Source organism: Spinacia oleracea, chromosome 1 (assembly GCF_020520425.1).
Source record: "Spinacia oleracea cultivar Varoflay chromosome 1, BTI_SOV_V1, whole genome shotgun sequence".
NCBI classification, from domain to species: Eukaryota; Viridiplantae; Streptophyta; class Magnoliopsida; order Caryophyllales; family Amaranthaceae; genus Spinacia; species Spinacia oleracea.
The window spans coordinates 99,597,376-99,619,714 of record NC_079487.1 but is presented as its reverse complement, the minus strand read 5'-3'; the positions used below and the strand labels follow the sequence as shown (position 1 = coordinate 99,619,714).

The 22,339-nt window shown below is 32.3% G+C and overlaps 1 protein-coding gene across 1 annotated transcript; it reads right to left on the bottom strand.

The window, feature by feature from the left end:
* Nucleotides 1-15,098: 15,098 nt before the first annotated feature.
* Nucleotides 15,099-19,078, bottom strand: LOC110796693 (pectinesterase 1-like). The gene is made up of 5 exons (XM_022001770.2): nucleotides 18,887-19,078; nucleotides 17,511-17,859; nucleotides 16,674-16,880; nucleotides 16,321-16,562; nucleotides 15,099-15,589 (listed from the first exon to the last, which is right to left on the bottom strand). Exons 1-5 carry the CDS (start codon nucleotides 19,021-19,023, stop codon nucleotides 15,430-15,432), a joined length of 1,095 nt encoding a protein of 364 aa, XP_021857462.2. The 5' UTR covers nucleotides 19,024-19,078; the 3' UTR covers nucleotides 15,099-15,429.
* Between the last annotated feature and the right edge of the window lie 3,261 nt (nucleotides 19,079-22,339).

Here is a 22,339-nt window from a genome sequence, read left to right as displayed (position 1 = left end):
TGATTTAGTAATTACTTTTACAACGCTTTAGATCCTATCCAATAGATCTTTAACCCAGTATGTTCTAAGTTTCGCCATGGTTCTAATATTGACAAATACTTTAATCTAACCATTTAGAGTTTGAATGTTATTTTCAATAGAGAGATATGTATCTCATATATAGTACCAATAAACTTGACTTAGCTCCCACTAAACTCCTCATCTACAAGATGATCCATATTTTTATAAAGCCATTATTTCTCAATAGCTTTTGAAAAATATGTTCCAATTCCCACATGCATGCTTTAATCTACGAATAGACTTCTTAAGCTTGCTCTTTTATCTAGCATCCAAAACTTTTACATTGTGTGATGTACACAATTCCTTTCTACAAGCCCAATTGAGGAAGGTGTTTCGTTTTCCAATTGCCATATTTCCATATGCAATGATTGCTAGATTTATCCCAAATAGTTCAAGCATTCCGACTTGATGAAAAAGATTTCAACATTATCAACGCCGTGAAGTTGTTTATAATCTTTAACCACCAATCTAGCTTTTCTTTTGTATGTGTATACAATATCATCTTTGTATGTTTTGAAAACATGTTTGCAACCAATGGGAGTGAACCCTTTATGCAAATCAACCTTGTATGTTTAGAAAACATGTTTGCAACTAATGGGAGTGAACCCTTTATGCAAATCAATCAAATCATAGATTTGATTCTTTAAGATGAAGATACTTTTGATGAAATGGCCTCAAACCATTTTGTATGGCCTCAAACCATACTTATGTTTTTGATGGCCTCAAACCATACTTGAGAATTTTAATTCGTCGTAGCTATCCTGTAAGTCGTATGTTCTTGAAGCACTTTCAGAAGTCTTCATAGTTTTCATTCCTCAAGATATCTATGTATCTATCTTGGTTGAATTCTATTCCTTATACGATTTACCTAGGTATTGAAAATCAAACACTAGTGTCTATATAGACATTACTCAAGTCCTTTGAGTATTAGGATTCTCTTGAAGCACTTCTAAAGTCTTCATGGAGCTCTTCCAAAGGCTTCTAAGTACAGAGCTTTTCCAAAGACTCCTAAGTATCCTACTTTGTTTGTTGCTTGACTCGAAGTTCATTCGAGGTCATTTTTCTCCCACTTGCCTTTTTGGAAATATGATGGTTTCCTAAAAGACATTATCTTAAGCAATAACCATATGTTCTCAGATTTGTGGTAGAATCAATACCTTTTGTTTCTATGAGTCTCTCATAAAGAAACATATATCTATTTTTGAGTTTGTTTGATGTAAACACTAACTCCCACTAGGTTTGACAAGATGTACGAACCGAAGTTCAATCCTTATGACATCTTATTTTAGCTTTGACAACTTTGTTTAGTGTGATAGTCACTTGAGAGTATCATTTAGAAACTATATAGGAAAATAGTCGTGATTATCGTTAATCGAATAGATTTCGATTTCTCCATTTGGACATACCACATTCTTATGGAGCTTCGATTGTCATATTGCCATATAAACAATCTAGTTTATCTTTCGTGGCTCATGCAAACATCACCTTGACCCAGCCTAGATGTTCCAAAATTCTTGCCAAGTTGATTTTATACCCTTTTGTGAATTGCATTGAAGCATTTCACATATTTCACGTTGAGTAAATATAGCCATATTTTCTCAAATTCTTGTGAAATAGGTAAGTCATAAAATCCATCTTTGGCCCATGAACATAATTGTCTAGACTTTTCTAACAATAGTCCATTTCGATGTCATGTTCAACAAGCAAGACCCACGTGTCTTAATTTAACCAACTTTCAGAAATCCATGCCATGGAATCTTAGAATGTTGTCTTGTTGATATGGCCGTATGACATTGCCAAAGATATGTGGAACACAAATCAAAATGTTTGATTTGAACCTTCTGAAGTTTGAGTGTAAAGAGATTTGTTTGTTTATTAATCAATCATATGACTCAACCCGTAAATGACCATTTCATTCAAATAAACACTCAACGAATGTTTTTTTTTTACTTTGAATGTGAGTCTTTCCGTTGTCCAAACAGAAATTGATTATGATGATTAATGGAACATAATACCATTAAGTTCCAGCCTTTAGAAGGACTTCAAAACAAACATGATGACCCTATAATTAATGTAGCACGACTTTGCTTCATTTCCCACTTGTAGGTCAATAACCAGACTTAGCTCCCGGAATTTGAGTTCTTAACAAGAGTTAGAACCTCAAGCGGCAATCTAATACCATGGGGTTTTATTTGCTAAGTCGTTTATCTTTAACATAAACCTCAAGGAAGAAATAGAATATCTAAATTAATTTCTTTTGTTCCCCTTTCCTATCCTTTCTAGCACGTTTTCTTATAGTCCAAAAGATTTTACTCTTTGCTTGATCTTCTTACTTTGTTATGCTTATAAAGTCCCTTTCTTTTATTCACTTTGAATGACAAAATCCAATGAGTATAATTCATTATCGAATCAAAAGAAAATTGGTTGTAAACCATTGGTTATACATGAGTCTTTAACTTAATACTTCATTATTCCAAAACTACCAAGTATTTAGAATATATGAGGTCCAATTGGTCTACCATTCAAATTTTAGTTTGAAAACAACCACGAAGATCACTATAAGAAAATAGCATTCAAGATACACTCTCACTCTCCTTTTATTTGAGAATCTCTCTCAAAATTAGTTACCAATCGATCGAGGAAATATCGCAGTTCTATTGTCCGAACGCATGCAATAAAGTTGAAGATCTATGATTCTACAAAATGAACTAGCAAAGAAAACATTTATCATACTTTAATAACTTGAAATAAAAGCATTAATGCAATCATCAAAGCTATTAAACATTTCATTCATGCAAAAATAAAACATGGTCCAAAATGAATGAAACGATTCCAAGACCCTAAAAGTCCTAAATCCTTAAGCAGCTTTGGCATGTCTTAAGTATTTTAAGATTCTAGGTAAGCAAAACCTATTTCTAGTAATCTCCAAATTACTCTTGGTTAATAAATTAATGCCATAATTTATCCCATTGCCACAACATAATGCCATTGTTGTTTGAGTTGAAACCACAATCAACGTGCTCCTTTGGGACGCCTTACCATCTAAGTCAACTAATATAGCACCTCGCTTTGGCGTAAACCTACTACGTTAGATCCTTAGATTTTTGTAAGTGCTTTATTTGGAAGGCAACTTTTGAACTCAATATTACTTTGGACCTAGTTGTTTCTATGTTGGTTCGATTATTTAGCGAACTAAATCTAATCGAGCATACAAACAACACATTCATGCATAATATACATTCATTCAATATATAAAAGCATAAATAAAATTGGTGAACTAGTATGGCCCAAAATCCAATCTTCTTCACCATCTTGTTAGCTTGGCATCGTCTTGAATCTTCATTCAACGCTAACTTAAAGTTCTAAACTAGAAATACTTGTAATAATAAAATTACATCAAAATTTCAATGGTACGCAAACCATATTTAAAACTTTACATTCAAAGATAAAACGGTTCGCAGACCGTATTTAACTATCCTAGAATGGCCATACTAGTCACTTGGAGTACCTGCATTACATTATATATATATATATATATATATATATATATAATTCTATGCATTTGGTCACCCTAATCATGTACGTACCTAGAATACCTAAGTACGAGGGGCACTGTGCGAATCACGACTCAAAGCTAGAAATCACCTCCTGTAAATAAAATAAAGAACCTAAATTATTATCTATGTTCACTAAATTTCCAGCAACTATTTTAGATTCTAAAACCTTTGTTTTGATTAGAAATTAATCGTTCTTTAACAATTTAATAGTCTCAATTGGTCAATTAAAGTCCTAGTACAAAAACATTGACTTTTGGCCTTTAAAACATTAAAAATCAAAACTTTACAACCTTATATTAAATCTGAAAATTAAGTTTGATTCCCATAATTTAAATCATCTTTAAATTATTTCAATCAATTGCCTAAACATTTGGGATTAAAACCCTAGCAATAAACCATCATAAAAACCATGTTTTGATATGAAAATTTAACGCTTTAATAGTTTACTAAATCTGAAAATAATATATTCGTATAATTAAAATCATCCTCATAAATTCTACGAAAACATTATAATACGGTGTTCATAACCGTTCCCAGCGGTTTAAATAATCCAAAAAAATAATAATAATTTAATAATTTAAAACGGAATTAAAATAAGGCCAAAAAGTATACGAAGTATTCGGAAAAACAACAACAAAAACACACAACACACACCCTTGTGTGTTGCGTGCGGGCAGCGAGCACGAGCAGCAGCCGAAAGCGGGACACGGGCAAGGCTCGCGAGGAGCAGCGACCACGCAGCAGCAACGCGCGCGGGAGATGCGGGCAAGGCAGCGCGCACGAAACCGGCGAGGAGTGAGGGCGCTGGACGCTAGGCTTCGTCGGTCACACAACACGGCACGTAGCAAGCGCTGATGAGTGACATCAATGTCACCCCTAGGGGTAGTTTTTAGGTATTTTTCTAGCTTATTTTAGTATATATTTATCTAATTTTATCATTTTTAGCCTTTATTTATTTTATTTTATATTTTGTAGCTTAATTAGCGTAATTAGTGATTTTTCTTTGTTTTTAGGCCTTAATTTCGTAATTTGTTTGTTTTTCTTGTTTTTATAATTCTATATTTTAATTATTTTAGTTTTCGTTATTAATTTTTTATTTCCTTTTCATTTTCAATTTCAATTTCAATTTTTTATTATTATTGTTATTATTATTATTATTATTATTATTATTATTATTATTATTATTATTATTATTATTATTATTACTATTACTATTATTATTATTATTATTATTATTATTATTATTATTATTATTATTATTATTATTATTATTATTATTATTATTATTATTATTATTATTATTATTATAAAGAAGCGATTACACAAAGTTGGATGGGAGTCTAGCCACTAATTGGGCTCGGACACCCTTATTCAAAGCAAAACACGAACGATTAAAAAGAAAAGAACGAATGTTAGCAGCAGCCGTGTTACTCTGAGCAACCCGTGAGACCCTAGACATGAACTCTAGGGCATCACTCCCCAGATATTATTATTATTATTATTATTATTATTATTATTATTATTATTATTATTATTATTATTATTATTATGTTGTGAAATAGAGAGAAAGAGATAGAGAAATTGGGAGAGAACAATGATCTGTTTTATTACATGAATAATAGGGTATATATACATACAATATAATAGGGTTTGTTTGGAGAATAATAAACCCTAGATCTAGAATATTCCAGAAATATACTAGGGGTATAATGGGCATCCACATAATATTTCATAACACTCCCCCTTGGATGTCCATTATTGAAGATTATGCCTCGTTAAAACCTTACTAGGAAAACCCCGTGGGATAAAAACCTAGTGAAGGAAAAAGAGTACATCATTCTTCATAATACGCTTGAGATGTTGCCTCATTAAAAACCTTACCAGGAAAACCCAGTGGGACAAAACCTTGGTTAAGGGAAAAAGAGTGCAACGCGTATTTCTCCCCCTGGTGAATACATCAATTGAGATCTTTTGTGCAATCCATCCAATATTGTTGAGTAGCTTCTCAAATGTTGCAGCATGAAGTTCCTTGAAAATTGATTCTCCAAAGTTTAACTTGAATCTTCAATTCTCCACTTGAACAAATGAAGTGAATATCTTTATCACCAATGCTTTGAAAATAATACCTGTAAGATCATTTGTTTTTCTCTTTCTCATTCGATACGTTTGTTTTCGAGTTTCTCGATAACATAATATTTTAGCTTCACCTTAGATAGATACATTTTCTTATACAAAACTTATTCATACATATTGGACATATATACCTTCTTCTGGAGGTCATAAATGGTAGTTTTCAATCAATAATGATCAAAATTTCTTTGGTCATGAAAATACATGATAAATAATAATATCATCGTCCAACTTGGAGGTATAAATATAGCTAATAATGTTATTTATGGTTCTTCTGGACCATGACATAATATCCATTGGAAGGACATTACATACCTTTATCTTATATTTTAAGATGATTCATATTTGTACAAGAATTATTTCATGAATAAATTAATATGTATATTTTAAAACTCTCAAGTACTCAAACTACTGGTTGAGACGACATTCCAAAAACACTCTTTTAGAGTTTTGATAATATCTCATCAATGTTGGATGTTTGTATGCAAAACTCAAAAGGCTAGATGTTTAAGAACATCATGAATAAGTTCTTCAGAAACTTTTCTTATTTATATGATTCATAACATACTATTAAATCAATATTATATTTCTTTTGCAACTACTAGCCCAATGAAGCAGAAATCTCATCTTATAAATTTCCATAAAGTTGTAAATCCGTCTTACCATTATTTGGATTCATATTTCATATACGACATCATAATAGTTTTGAAACATGTTATATGAAATTATAACTAGCTAATTCTATATCATACCATGATAAAATATAAAACAAACTAAATGTATGATGAATGATGCATTTAACTATTAACTACACATGTATATGAATGTAAGACTCAAATGCAAAACACTGTACAGTGTAGATATTTCAAATCCATAACTTGTTGGACTTCAGGTCCATGAGCTCATTTGATCATTATAGTTATGTCTACATCGAAACAGACATAGATTTACGATCCCCTATTCAAAAACCATTATTTCTCGCATATGCATTATATTTCGGTTCCATCATCTACCGGTATTTCTTCAACATATATTTTGCATGCTATTCATCAATGATATCTGAATACTTATTCAATAGGTACCATTCATTTTTCCTCACGGGCCATCTATTATTTTTCAGATATCTATACCACTTCAAGGGTATTTCATACACTATATAATTAATAGTGTTTTCTTTATTTTCAAAAATATCATCAACTGCACTATCTTGCCCTTTTTATATAAATAAATTTATTTTGCACTATTTTGGAACCGTATATGTAATCTACACTTCAGGTGTATATATTTAAATAAATATTGACAAGATATATAATTCTCAACACTTAATATATTTAACATCGAGCACTATGACTATCATATACCTTTATGTCTCTAGACATTGTAAAACTTAACATTATTAAGTCATAGATATTTATGTCCAAACATACTTCGAGGACATAAAGTTGGCATGTACACTTACTCATATGGGGATCGATTTATTATCTTTCAATTTTGCCAACTTATTCTTGCTCGTCTCCCCTAAGTTGGGAAAATATTTTCAATATGTTATGGGGCATAAAAAAAAAATTCACCAACTAAATAATACACTTTTCAACGTGTATTTTGATAAACATTATATACTTTTGTTCTCTTCTGGAGATCAACATTGATTATGGGGAGTAGATATAATATGCAGTTGTTTTCTTCATATTTTCTCTTTTCGTGCTGACGTATGATTGCCCCAATCAAGAGATTTATGATGCTTATTTATGATACTTAAATCAATCACAAAACACTTGTAAACTTATTGGTAATCTTCAAGTCACCTACTACCATTCTGGTGAACTTCGGTTCACTTACTATCATGGTGAACTTTAAATCACCTATCATTATACAATTTTTCAAAATCATTAATATCTCTTGTATGTATTTTCTCAATCGATTCATTATAACTATTTGATTGAAATACAACTCAACCTCATCATTTTGTCCTGCCTTTGAATATATACAACATATGAGGGAGTGTCAGCACATAAAATTTTATTTGATAAGAATTTTCAAATTCTCATAACGGGTTTTCTTAAACGCGGATGGCCTGGATTATCACATCATGCGTATATAATATCATATAAAATATTTCATTCGATAACTGCTGGTTATCTTCTCAAAGTGATCACTATAGTTATAAAATACTATAATTTGAACATATTGTGATGTGATATAACGACACAAACTGGTGTCTCAATTTTAACGGCAAGACAATCTCAAAAAAACTTATGGAAGATAGATGGTACTCTTCAGGAGTATCCATTGCAATTTTGGTACATATCTTCTCCAGAATGTAGTCTTGTACTCATTCTCATAAAGCGAGTCAATAAAATATGAACACATATTTCATATTTGTACCAAATTCAAGATAATTGAATTATAATCTTGATCATATACTACTAATTTTATTATGTTGAAAGCTATCTCCCCCTAATCCTTGCATGTATTTCTGTATAAATTTAGTTCGGAGACCACGCTACAATGTCTACTAAAGATATTCTTCCAATACCTTCATACACCATGTTTATCTACAATTTATTCTCCGTTGATGAGTGCTAATAAAGATCAACAAGATGTTTTGGTGTAATGGGTCCAATATTTATTTATCTTTTCTCCGCAACCAACCAAAAAATATAAAATTTGAGTTTTCTCATCATTAACTTGTACATGCTTTCCATCATTACAATCTCACTTCCGGTGTGTATATGTGTATTTTGAAATTTCATTCATACTAATTCATTCACCCATGGTTCTACAATATTTTACTTTCACATTCTCGATCATGACTATTGACATCATCTTCATTATTTATAGTCATACAATTTCTCATTCACTTCTGGGAATGATTTACCTAGTTGAACGTGATCATAATACTTTTCTTCAGGATTTCGTTATTTGTCTCATCCACCAAAAGACAATATATGAACTATCTTTCTCAAAATTATCGTGTCTGCAGGACCACACTAGTCTCATGAAAGAAATGTAGGGTATCTTGACAACAAGATTTAGAAACTATTATAGTTTTCTAGGTCATATTTTCTTGTAAATCCTCAAAAGAATTTACAGGCCTTTAATGGTCAAATGTCCAAACTTAAGTCGTGAACCTATTTCAACTTATAAACAAAAGTCAAAGCTATATATTTGCACTTCAATCTATAATAGCTTTGATTATAATTATCTTCAAAGAAGAGCAAGACCCACTAATTTATGTTTTCAACATTATATAGTAAATTATTATAAATTATTCCCTTGTTTCCATAGACAAATGCCCTTTTTCTCCACAGCGGTAACATACATTGGTCACATTCTCATTTTATATTTCTTTTGTTTGTTATCAACTTTATCCCACTTCTGGTAGGAATATGAGTTATTGAGAGGACCACCTCGACCTAGACCTCGACCATATTCATATCAACGCCTACGTCCTCGACCACTACTGTTGGCATGATATTTTTCTTTTCCATAATGGGATGTCGCATTCGCTTCAGGGAATACAGTACAACCAGTTGGGCGTGATTCATGATTTTTCATCAATAGCTCGTTATTTTGCTCCCACAAGGGGACAAGATATAAGATCAGAATATTTCTTAAATCCCTTTTCACGGTATTGTGTCTGCAGGACGACATTATTTGCGTGAAAGGTAGAGTATGTTTTTTTTTTTTTTTAGTATTTCTGCATTAGTGATTTTCTCTCCACATAGTTTCAATTGAAGTAATTCTGAACATAGCTGAGTTCTATTCACTCACAAACTTAAAGTCTTGTAGTCTTAAATGTAACCAATCATAACGAGTTTTGGGTAATATAACAGTTTTCTAGTGGTCATATATTTCCTTTAGATTACTCCAAAACATGTGGATCTTTTACGGCCAAATACTCAATCTTAAGACCCTAATGGAGGTGATGGCGAAAAATTATCATAGCCGGCCTTTGCCTTGTTTTGACTTGTTGACTTATTTATTTCTTTGATTGTATCAACAAGTTCCTTTACATCTAGGTGAATTTCACCTAAGACAAATAATACTTTCCAATTATATCAAGAGCCGCAAATTCATGTTTTGTAAGGTTCGACATCTTTCGCTATACAATGGAATTAGGACTTACGTAATACACCTATTCAAATTGAGTCGTAACCCAATATTGTAGTTTAAAGACTTTTTACATATTATAAGCAAGTAACTGATTGCAAATTAGATAAGAAAATCATCATAGGAGTAGTATTTAATCAATACATGACTGGACGTTTAGGCTAAAACATGAAAATTAAACATCGTAATAGAATTTCCAATAATGTAGATCATGTTGCCAATACTCTTCTCATCATCTTTCTATTTGACTTTGCCATATTAACCGAAAAAAAAATATATAAAAAAAAATAAAAATAAACCTAACATGCTTATACTAGCGCACAAGGAGTATGAATATTAAATACCCTTTATAATCTAATTTAGTTGACTAAGAGGATAATAAAACATAAACAATAACTGATTATGGAATTGAATCGTGACGAACATAATAATTACGGAGGGAAACCAATGGTGCTAAATTCCGTCGAATCAAAAATCTGACACGCAATATCTACCCGAACACACACAAAAGGATCGACATATAGAAAAATTACTAATAACCGACGATTTTGGCAAATACTACGTATCAAACTACAAAGCACCTAAATTTGCAAAATCTAAATCAAATCGTGACTCATCTTATGCAAATTTTAATTGATAAATATGCGACTTTCACTAGTTGTGCTAAACGATGATTGTAATACGCTAGTATCTCTCAACTTTCAATCATATGCGACACGCATGTAGAAAACTTAACTAATTTGTGGAAATCAGATCACAAATTAAAACAACGAATAATAAACAATTGCGGGGCAAAATTAACCAATTAATCTCAAGCTTCAATAGCAATAAGGTATGTGTCGATCTATTATATAGCTCGGTCGGTAACATAATTATAATATGAATATCAGATTTAAGTAATATAACGAGTAATTGTACTTACCTCAATGAAGGTAGTTTTTATTCTCGTTTCATTGTTTGCTCAGTCGGGTAGGGTTTGGTGCTGATAACGTGTTGTGAAATAGAGAGAAAGAGATAGAGAAATTGGGAGAGAACAACGATCTGTTTTATTCCATGAATAATAGGGTATATATACATACAATATAATAGGGTTTGTTTGGAGAATAATAAACCCTAGATCTAGAATATTCCAGAAATATACTAGGGGTATAATGGGCATCCACATAATATTTCATAACATATTATTATTATTATTATTATTATTATTATTATTATTATTATTATTATTATTTGTTTAATTTTTCTATTTCTAGTTTCTCTCCTATTTTCCATTTTTATTTTGTGTAGGTGCATGTTATTCGGGAATCGGAATACAAGCTTAAAGGCCGGTCAAGAAAAACCAACGGCTCAAAGAACAACAAACTACAACAACCCAACACAACAAGCCAACACTCCTATCCTACACCACCTTAATTCTCTATCCTACACCACCTTATTTCTCTATCCTACACCACACTAACTGCAGCCCGCCAACTTAGCCTTGCACATCCATCACACGAGCAAACTGCAGCAACATTCCTACTGCTGCCTTTCAGCCAAGACCAGCCCACGAACCTTGCCACAACAACCATCCTCGCAACCAACAACAACAGCAAAAACACAATCAAAATCAATCAAAATCGAACCTAGAAAACAGAGAAAAACAGAGTATTTGTTCGACCGAACCGAAAATTTAGAGTTCCTGATTGTGTTTAATTCCGACCGAACATCAGTGGAGTTCGCCCAAACAAACACTAAGTTCGTCTGAACCTTGTTTGAGTTCGGTCGGACATTTGAGCGCTCAAGTTTTGTACGGAATTAATGAAATCGAGCGGCTGCGATTTGGTCGAATTATGGACGGTGATGATTGATCGAGGACGAACATTGATGACCGTTGATGATGAGCGATGGATGAAGATGATGATGCGTCGTGTGATGATGGACGATTGATGATGATAAACGATTGAGATGCGCGGATGGAAGGGGAGTAATTCTGGGCTGGGGATCGAAGGAAAGGGAGCAGCGAAGGGGACGAAAATGAAAAGGACGAAGAAGGGGGGTAGCTAGAGGCTAGAGCTGTCAAAACGGTTACTCGAGTCGAGTCCGGGTCTGGTCATCTCGGGTCTCGGGTCATGATCTGGTTGAATCGTGTCGGGTCATTTTATCACCCGGGTGCAGGTCGGGTTCAGGTCGGGTTCGGTCAGGTTGAAAATTTATCGGGTCATGTCGGGTTATTTTTTCATTTCAGTATAGGTCGGGTTCGGTTCGAGTTCGAGTCAGGTCGTTTTCTAGTTGGGTACAATTACGGGTTCGGGTCTTAACGAGTCGGGTCAAGTTCGGATCGGATAATTGCCGGGTCGGTTAAATTCAGGTCGGGTTCACTATCGATCACGGGTTAAGACCGGGTACGATATCTATCAGGTCTACTCAAGTTTTAACCCTATAATTAACTTTTATAAATTTGGTTAAATTTGGTTTAATGCTTTTCACTTGTTCTAGATTAGGTAATTATAAAAAATAATATTAACTTGATTTATGTTATTATTTAGTTAGGTCAATGAAAAATCGGGTTGTCAACAGGTCGCGTAAAATCATGTAACGGGTTGTCACGAATTGAGTCAATAACAGGTTTCATTGGGTTATAATCGGTTTCGGATTGACATCGGGTCGGGTGTTGAATCGGGTTCGAGTCATTTTTCGGTCGGGTAAGCTGACTCAGTTATGTTATCGGTTATATTTCGGTCGGGTGCCAGGCTCGGGTCCGGGTCATGCATTAACGGGGCGAAATCGGTCGTCGGTTTTAACGGGTTGGATACGGTCGGGTTACGCCGTTACGGGTATCCTATTTTAACAAAATTTCGCGTCTCGGATCGGGTCCGGGTCCTTAAAAATATAGGTCGGTTCAGGTCGGTTTCTCGGATCGGGTCAATTTTTGACATCTCTAGGGGTAGCTGATGGGGTGATAAAAAAGCTACGAGGGGGTTTGATTGATTTTAGGGGTTTTATTTCTTTGTTTAAATTTTCTTTTTCTTTTTATCTTTTTATTTCTTTATCTTTTTTCTCTCCTTTTTTCTCCCCTTCAGCCTTTTTGTATTTAGTTTCTTTTTTTTTTCCTTTTTTTTTTACCTTTTCTTTTCTTTTTCTTTTCTTTTATTTATTTTCATTAGCTTGTAGTATAAATACCTATTTTTGGAACCAACTCATTAGTTTATTTTTTGTAGTATAATTAGTTTATTTTTCTCTCTAATTTTTTAGGGTTTAGGATTTATGCTTATTTTTTGAGAGAGAGAAAGTGAGGAAAATCAATGGAAAAATTGGGGCTTTTGAAATTTAAGTGTGACAATTTTTATTGAGCAACCAACAATCAATCAATGAGTATTTCTATCTCTCTCTTCATTTATTTCTTCATTTATTGCTTGATTTATTTTATTTTATTTAGTTTAATTGTTCATGTTTAGTTTAATTATCCATGTTTAGATTAGTTATTGTTAATGTTTAGAATCATATTTTTAGTTGTTAATTTCTTTAAATTTCTAATTTTTATGATTATGGAGTAGTTTATTGATTAGGGTTTGGTGAAAACTCAACATTGATTGGTTTGGGTGTTTGTGATTGGAGATTAGGGATTTTTATGATTAAATTATTGCATGTTTAGACATTTCCAATACATGCTGTATTTAACTTGATCAATTAAGTGTTCCATGATTGTTTGGAGTAGTCTAGTTCGGTTGGAAAGGGATTAAAGACCTAAACCTGATTATGTGGTTGAATTGGGATTTTTATTTACCTCGGGTACGATAGGGTAGAACGGGAGTTTATCCTCGATGCTTAGGGAATTTGCTCGCATGTCGGGAGATAGTTGGAGCTAATTGTGAATTCAACGCCTATTCATGTAGTGTTTGTGAATCTTCCCCGGGTTTAGCTCTTTTATGTCCATTCCATGATCGTTGTTGTTTGACCCATTCCTAATCTCGTTTACTTTTTATTTCTTAGTTTAGTTGATTTAGTTTTAGTTAGTTAGTTGACTTTCCAAAACCCCGTTACAACCTAGCTTGTTGTTCGATTAGCATAAATTAGTGCACCTTAGTCCTTGTGGATTCTGGCCCTTGCTTACCGATTTACTTGTGTTTAGTGGTTAGTTTAGGTAATTTGTTTGATTAGGAGAGACTAGTAACGACCTAGTTTTCCCCTCGATCAAGCGTTGTGCGTGTGCGAGGGTGAGCCAGGGAGATGTGAGGTGAGTGGTGCGCGTGAGGCGCGAGAGGAAGGGCGAGGACAGGTGCACGGAGTGTGCGGGGCTGCGCGAGGCAAGGCAACGAGGCACACGCGAGCAAGCGGCTCGGTGTGCGTGTGCGGGCTGATGCGCACGAAAGGGAAAGGGCGGCCGAAGGAGAGGAGAGCAAGAGAGGAGAGAGAGATTTCTGAAAATTAAGAGAGGATCAATTGTGAGGGAGGGTTGTATTTATAGGTTTTCCTCCCTAGTGGGCTTAGGTTTTAGGGAATTGAGTTGGGCTTGCTATGGGGTTTAATTATAATTAATTACTTGCAAGCCTAGTTGGGTTTACCAACGGAATTGGATTGGGATTGAGAATATAATTAAAATAGTTTTTGAAATACGACTCAACAATTCCCGAATAAATAAATTCATTTAATTTATTTAATAAAACTCGGTTTTCTTAAATAATTTATAATTAAATTATTTAAAATAAAATACATTTAATTCGTATTAAATGTAAATAAATTCATAAAATACTTTATAAATATAATAATATATATTTATAAATTCCGAAAAATACGAGGTATTACATTTATAATTCCGATAATATTTTCAATACAAACCCATTTCCGCTTCCGGCAATATTTTCGTTTCAGACAATATTCTCGTTTTCCCCTTTTGATGATTTGTTTAGCTCCCACTGAAACCAACATCCTTCATTTCCGAATAATCATTATTAAAGTATTTACTGAAATAATCACCTAAATACTTGATCAGTCCATGTACTATTTGTGTGACCCTACGGGTCCAGTCAAGAGTAAGTTGTGGTATTAATAATATTAATTCCACTTGAACTTAAAGCGACCTCTAGCTAGGCATTCATATCACTTGATCTCAGTGAATAATTAACTTGCGAAATTAATTATGAACCGCATTTATTAGATTTTGCATTAAATACAAATTTGGAGCAAGGACATATTTCCTTCAAAATAAGCAGAAAATTAAATAATAACTAAATAATGTGAAATAGATAAAATAATAAGTCACGTAAAATAATTTGAAATAACTATAATCAAAAGTACAAAATGAGAGCATATTTTTGGGTTCTTAAGCTCTCCTTGTTATACAATATATTTTGTACAAATAGTATACTAAACAATATATATATAAATCTTCACAAAATTTTATTTTTAAAGGGAAAATCTATACCAAATGATTAAGTACTCTATATCGTACCAACTCATTTTAGCATAACATAATTCTATTTGTGTAGAACACATCATTAGTTCATTACAAAAAAGGGTATATGAATTTATCAAGTATCATTACTACAAGTCAATTTGTCTCTAACTTTCACTACTAGCTTAATAGACTTCACAACTTGGGAGGTGGAAGTAACCATTTTTCCGCATCAATATATTTTAAATTAATGAATGGTTTGGCCTCTACTTCTGTCAACTTTTTGGCGTATGAAACCCTTTTAGTAAGTATTGCACCGGGACCTGTGTTCTTATACTCTCCAAAGTAGATAACCCTATACACATAAAATTAAAGGATATCAATTCTTTAATAGTGAAATGTATTTTAGGAGAAATAAATACAACCACCAATATCTAAGCACTTCATGAAGACAAAATGATTATGTATGGAGTTGTGGTACTGAAAATTAGAAAAACTTAATAGTTATGCATAACAATTACGCATAACGAAAAAAATAGTATTTTAAGGCACCGACATTATCAAATAAAGTACGTATTGAACATTATACTTTTTAGTGTAGTAGTACAGTTTGGTAAACAATTATTTTTTTCGTGATTGAGATTTAAATGTTTAACTTGATACAACTAATAGTATATACTACCCATATGGAATAATAATTATTAAGGAAATATTTTCTTTTTAAGTTCTATGGAAAGATATTGGTAATTATTTTTCTTTTTTGTATAATTTTTTCTATAATATATATTATTAGAAGAAAATAACATAAAATTAGAGTATAATACTAATAAATAACTTAAATTTATAAATTATTTATAGTTATTTTATTTAAAACTCTTTCCCAATAATAAGTATTGAATTGAAAAAAGCTAATGGTTAGAACCAAGGATAATTTATCTTAAAATGTTGATCATATTTATGTATTTAACTAAATTTTTGTTCCAAATTTGTAAAATATATTTTTTAAACATTCACCAATTAACAACAACTATGAGATTAGAGTTTTGTTTTTGAAAACAAAAAGTAAAATGTGAAAGAGATATTTACTTTCGTGATTCTGGATTGAAGTGATCATCCCAGCCCTCGGGTCTGATGGCACCACTTATGTCACAATAAGAGTATACAGTAATTGATGCTCCATACCATGGTCTACCTAAGTATCCATGACCACCTGTTCCAGTCACCGGACAATGGACAAATGAGTATCCACCTTCCCCTGTTGGAGTTTTCCTTGCGTGAGCAACAATAAACGCTTGATGATCTCCCGAAAGAACATGGAGTTCAGTGTTCTGTTAATTAATATATTATACTACGTTGTTAGTAAGCACAACATTGGAATTTACAATCAACTATTTTTTAATAATGTTACTAATAAAAGCATGTGAATATTTTTTTTTTACCAAATATAGTGTTTTGCCTTCACCAAATATAAAATCAACAGTTCCTTCAATATAGCAATCCTTGAAGAAATGTTTTCCTTTGTCATCACAAACAGTGTCTTGAAATCCTATAAATTTACAATTATAAAATGCTGCTTTATCACCAGTTATTCTCAATGCAACAGCTTGTTGTCCCTTCTTCTTGCCAGATGGCCTTGGAGCAGAATTCTACATGATTGCCAAAAAATATATGTAAGAATAGTTAGTTAGCTTCTTTATAAAAACTTAAATCCACATGTACAACACATGGAGTTTTTAATTTTTTTTTATATGTTTCTTATATTATATTCTTTTATTTAATTCCAAAATTTCTTTATTATAATCCAACAACTCTCAATCTATTAGTAATTAGTACTAATTTTAAACTTGTAATAAAACTTTATTCAGATCTAATATTCAAATGATTTTTGTGGTGTAGTAAAAAATTTCAAAAAAATCCCCTATACTCTATTTATAATTATTGACTTATACTTAAATTATTTAAAAAAAAAACAAAAACAAATACTCACTTTTGAATGCTTGTGGAAAAGAATTTTTCTTTTTATAACAAGGGAAAGCTTATATAAGGTTCACATGGTTAAACAAGATTATATGTCTATGTCTAAAGGTAATTAATCTTAAGTAACTTAAGTTTTATATTCATTAACGATGGAAATATATAAATTTGAAAGAGTTGTCTAAAATATCATTTATAAAAAGTCAAATAAAATATTACTCAAAAAAACATGTATTTCAGAACTTTTAAAACATACTTTAAAATATAAAATATGTGAGTAAGGTAAAAGAAGGGTGGCATACCGAAACAATTATATTTGTAGCAACAAAGTAATCGGACATTACAATTAAGGTTGCACTGTCTACTGTCCCATATTCACTAGCTGTACCGGAAAATGTTATAGTTGGCATGTTCTCAGGATCTGTCCCATAAAACGTCACATATGCCTTAAATCTATCGACTTTCACTTTTTCCCTATATTCACCTGGTCCAATTTTTATAATTACACGTTTAGTGTTTCCTATCTTAACATGCTTTACAGCATCAGATATTGTCTTAAATTTTCCCGTTCCATCTTGTCGAACTTCAATAATTTCTACGCCTTCGCTTTCCGCTTCCACTAAATTCGGATCTAATGTTCCTTTTTGTAGGCTGTAAAAATTCATAAAATGTGATTATATGAGGAATGAATCACTTTTACATGGTTAATTAATAGAAAAACATATGAAAATAATATCCAAAAATTAAAATTAAATGTTATCAAAGAGATGACAAATGGACTATATCGGAACGTCAAAGATCTAATAAAAAAAATAACTCAATAAGGAAAGGGGATTAACATTCAAGAACGGCAGGAGTAGTAAGTAAATTAACTTCTTAGGCTAAAAACTAATTTCAATAAATTGATGAATATGATGAACTTTGAGTTGAGATTTAAATGGTACTTAAGAAGACAACACTAGCTTTTCAAAAAGAACACTACACTACCACATACTACATGTATACATCCTTTAATGTTATTTGTGATTACTATTTATACGAACTCGAATAGCTCTTTTACTATTAATTTATCTTGATTTACGTGTGAATTTATTTTCTTTTTTAACAAAAAATTTATATTCTCAAGGTAACAATAAAATCGAATTTAGCATATACTACCTCCGTTTCAAAAAGATCTTTACAGTTACTATTTGCACGAACTCCAATGCAACATTTGACTACTAATATATCCAATTTCGTATGTGAAAAAATTATAAAAATTTGATATTCTGAAAATACATCCCAATACCAATCTAACAAGATCTTACATGTAACGTTTTGATGTATATAATGGTGAGAATTTACGGTCAAAGTTTTTATACTTTGGACACATTTTCCAAAGCGTAAAGAACTTTCTGAAACGGAGGAAGTATAACACATAATTTTTTAATATAGGTAAGACTGAGAATTAAAGATAATAGATTTAAAACGTTGGATAAAAATTACAAATTATAACGAACATAAAGAAACAAAGTAACAATACGTAATAGTATCACATGTTTAAATAATGCAGTTAGAAACTTACATTCTTTCTAAGAAACATTTAAGTTTTCAAACATATGCATCATTTTTTTCCTCTAATATCTTTTGGAATAAACGAAATAAGGAACAAATTTATTCATTGTAAAAAATATTATACCTTACTGGCTTGACTACGTTTCTGAACCAACTATTAACATCCGCTTTGTTTGCTGGAATTTCAGTTTGTGCGGTTGTAGTAAAAACTACATTGACAAGAAGAAAACCTGCCAAAATATTTCTAAGTTGTCTCGCCATTTCTTTATTTTATGAGTAAATCTCTATCTTGATTTACCTTGAATTTTATTTGTTAGTTTCATATTAAAGAATATATGATTTATATAAGGTAAAAAGTAGAAAATATTGGGGGAAAATGACTCCCCTCCGTACAAAAAATTGGCTATCATTTAAGGATTAAATTTAGACTGATATTCCTATGTAGGAAGAAAAATATTTAAAATTGATTTACAGGCACACAAAATTTTCAAAAAGGATTTAAATTAAGGGATTTATGACATTATTCTTTTTTTTACCTAAGACAACAATTGCTTCTTAAATTTCAGGTTTTCAATTTCTTCTCACCAATAACTTGTAAGGGCTATAAAATATCAACATATATTATATATTTTCCCTCAAAATTTAAATAATGGTTGTCTAACATTTTGTCATTTGTGTTAGGTTGAATTTTATTAATTGATGGGAACGATCCTTATAGGTGAACTACATTAAAGGTAACTTATAAATATATTTTTTATCCCACCATCAACCTGACACCATACCCTTCGTCCTGGGATTATGCATTCACTTTTGTTACATTTTCTCTATTTCCCTTATGAGAATAAAAGAGAAACTTTGATGGTCTTTTGGTGTTTGTTCATATGTTTTGGTTAGAAAATTTTAGAATTGGAAAATGAAAATATTACAAAATGATTTACAATAAGAACTTATTTTATTTCTTAAACCTAGAGAAAACTTCATAGCAAGGCATCACCATCAAGTTTGAAACGATTAGTTAAGTTGAAAAGTTGAAAGGATTCTTCATTTAGAATTGAAATATATAAGATGAGTTTGTAACCTAATCAATATTTTGGAAATGATTGTTATTATTTAGAATAGTACTATTTCTTAAGACTACTAATAGATGAATTATAACTCACACACGAGATGAAATGAAGCTAGTAAAATACGGAGTAATGGCTACATCCATTTTCTTAAAAGAAAAGGGATTTATGTTGCAAACGCCTACATTTGACCCTTGGCCAGAAGCGGTAAGTTCAATGATGAAACCGGAAACTACTTGTCAACGCTCTTCTGAGTAAGCAACTAAGCAACGAGCTTCCCGAAACTGACTGAAGCGATCCCTGAATCCATATTTGCATTTATAGTAACTGTTATTTATAGTAGATGCCACTCCAAGTAGCTACTAAATATAGTAACTGTATAGGATATATATATATATCTAAGAGATTCTATTGCACTACAATTAATCTTTTAGAAAAGATAAGAGTTGCAGTCCAACTGATCTTGTAGAAGAGATAGAACGGTAGAAAAGAGATAGAATCTAGAATAAACCGAAAGAATCTAGATAACGCGTGGATAAAGTTGCTAGTGCTAGAATTTTCTAGCGTGCATGTGACACGTGCCACTAATTTCTAATACTGAATTCCAGTGCCACTATTTTCTGGCCCTACTAGTTTATTCTCACCCAATCATAGTAAAGGATAAGGTTCCAGAAAGTTATGTAGATGACGCGTATTCCAATACATCTGGCGCAGCCAGGGCAGCGCTAATAATCTCTAGCGCTAGCAGGTACGTGCAAGAAATATTATTGCGTTGGCTTTCCAGTTTCAGCAAACTTGTAACTCTTCAAACGTCTATCTTTACTCGACCCGTTTTATTATAAGCAAAGGCCTAAAACCTCTAAAAATCGGTACCAATTCACAACCAATTCGCAATCAACCCTAAGCTTGAGCATTAACCGAAGCCTAAACACTTCCCTAAGTTCGTAATAGCCTCGCCCGTATTAACTCTTGTTATCGAATCTCTGCTCGTATAATCACCCAAATCGTCCTATTCTTAGCCCAAATTCTGGCACGTCCGTAAGCCTCGGTTCTGGCACATCCTCATCACCCATATCTGAATCTGTATGAAATAGATCACCAACAATATGTTCAGATTCAGGATCAGAATAGTCTCCCAACTGTTCAATAAATCTGCGTCGTCTATGAAAATTCCGTTCAGGTTCAGGATCAAATGGAGTAAGATCACTAGTATCTACGGTCCTGGGCATAGACAACCAAAACTAACAAACAGTTGTGAGATCCGATCTCAAGGAACGGGAGTCCCTTGAGATATAAAAATAATCTAGAACAAACAATTAATAACAGAAAATAAAACCGTTTCCCCGGCAACGACGCTAAAATTTGACAGGCTTAAGTCGTATCACCTAATCAAAGATAAACCTAAGTCCACTAACAAGATAGTAAGGGAAGTAGGGATCGTATCCATAGGGAAACAGGCGTTCTTTCTATTACTAAAACTAAGGTCTAGACTATTGGGAAACAATAAAATGGTTTGGTTTGAATAGTAAACTACGACGATATTTAAGCAAGGAAGAATTCAGATATTAAAAGGTCTAGGGCATAGGTTCACCAATGAACAACAATCCAGGATGATAAACAATATTAATAATCAATAAAATAGTTAATTATACTAGCATGATCTCTCGAATCGATACTAATCATAGACTTAGAATTAACGGGCTCTTGCTACGTATTAATCCCAATTCTATCTATTGAAACAAGCCTAAATATCAAATTGCATCTCTCGAATCTTAACTTGATATTTCTAAACTAATACAATTAGACCTGCACAAATTCAATCGCATAGTAAATGAAAACAATCAATAGGAATTAACCAATAATACCAACAATCAACAATAATTAATCATCCCTTGATATTGGTTCATGGATTCCCCAAAATCCTAGAATGAGACTGCTCACACATATTTGAAATAACTAATGCAAACATATTAATTGGAAACATGATTAAACCAAAATAATAAAGCAAAGTAAGAAATAATACCAAAGGGAACGAAGAACAAATAATGAAAGCTTGATTTTTTTTATTGAAAATAAAACTAAGTGTTTAGCAACAATTGAGAGAATAAAACTAAGTAATGAAATAAACTAAGTGCTCAATACTAGAAGATGAGGTATTTGGAACAAATACCTAAGGGATATATTTATAGTCTTTCCCAAAAATCAGAAATAAACAAAGTGAAAACGCGCCCCTAGTTGTTGTCGCCCGATCGAGCAGACGCTCGCCAGATCGGGCATCCTGCTCGTAAACAGGTCGATCGGGCAGACACCAGCCCGATCGAGCAGATGGAAAGTCTTCACCAGATGCTAAAGGATGGGCGCCCGATGGGCACCGAGCGAGGGTCGCCTGATCGGGCGCGTGATGAAAGGAGTAAATCCCTTTTTGTCCGCCCGATTAGTCTCCATTCGCCCTCCAGTCGTAGGGCGACCGGATATATGTATAAATCTTCAACTTACTCATTGAGTCTAACTCT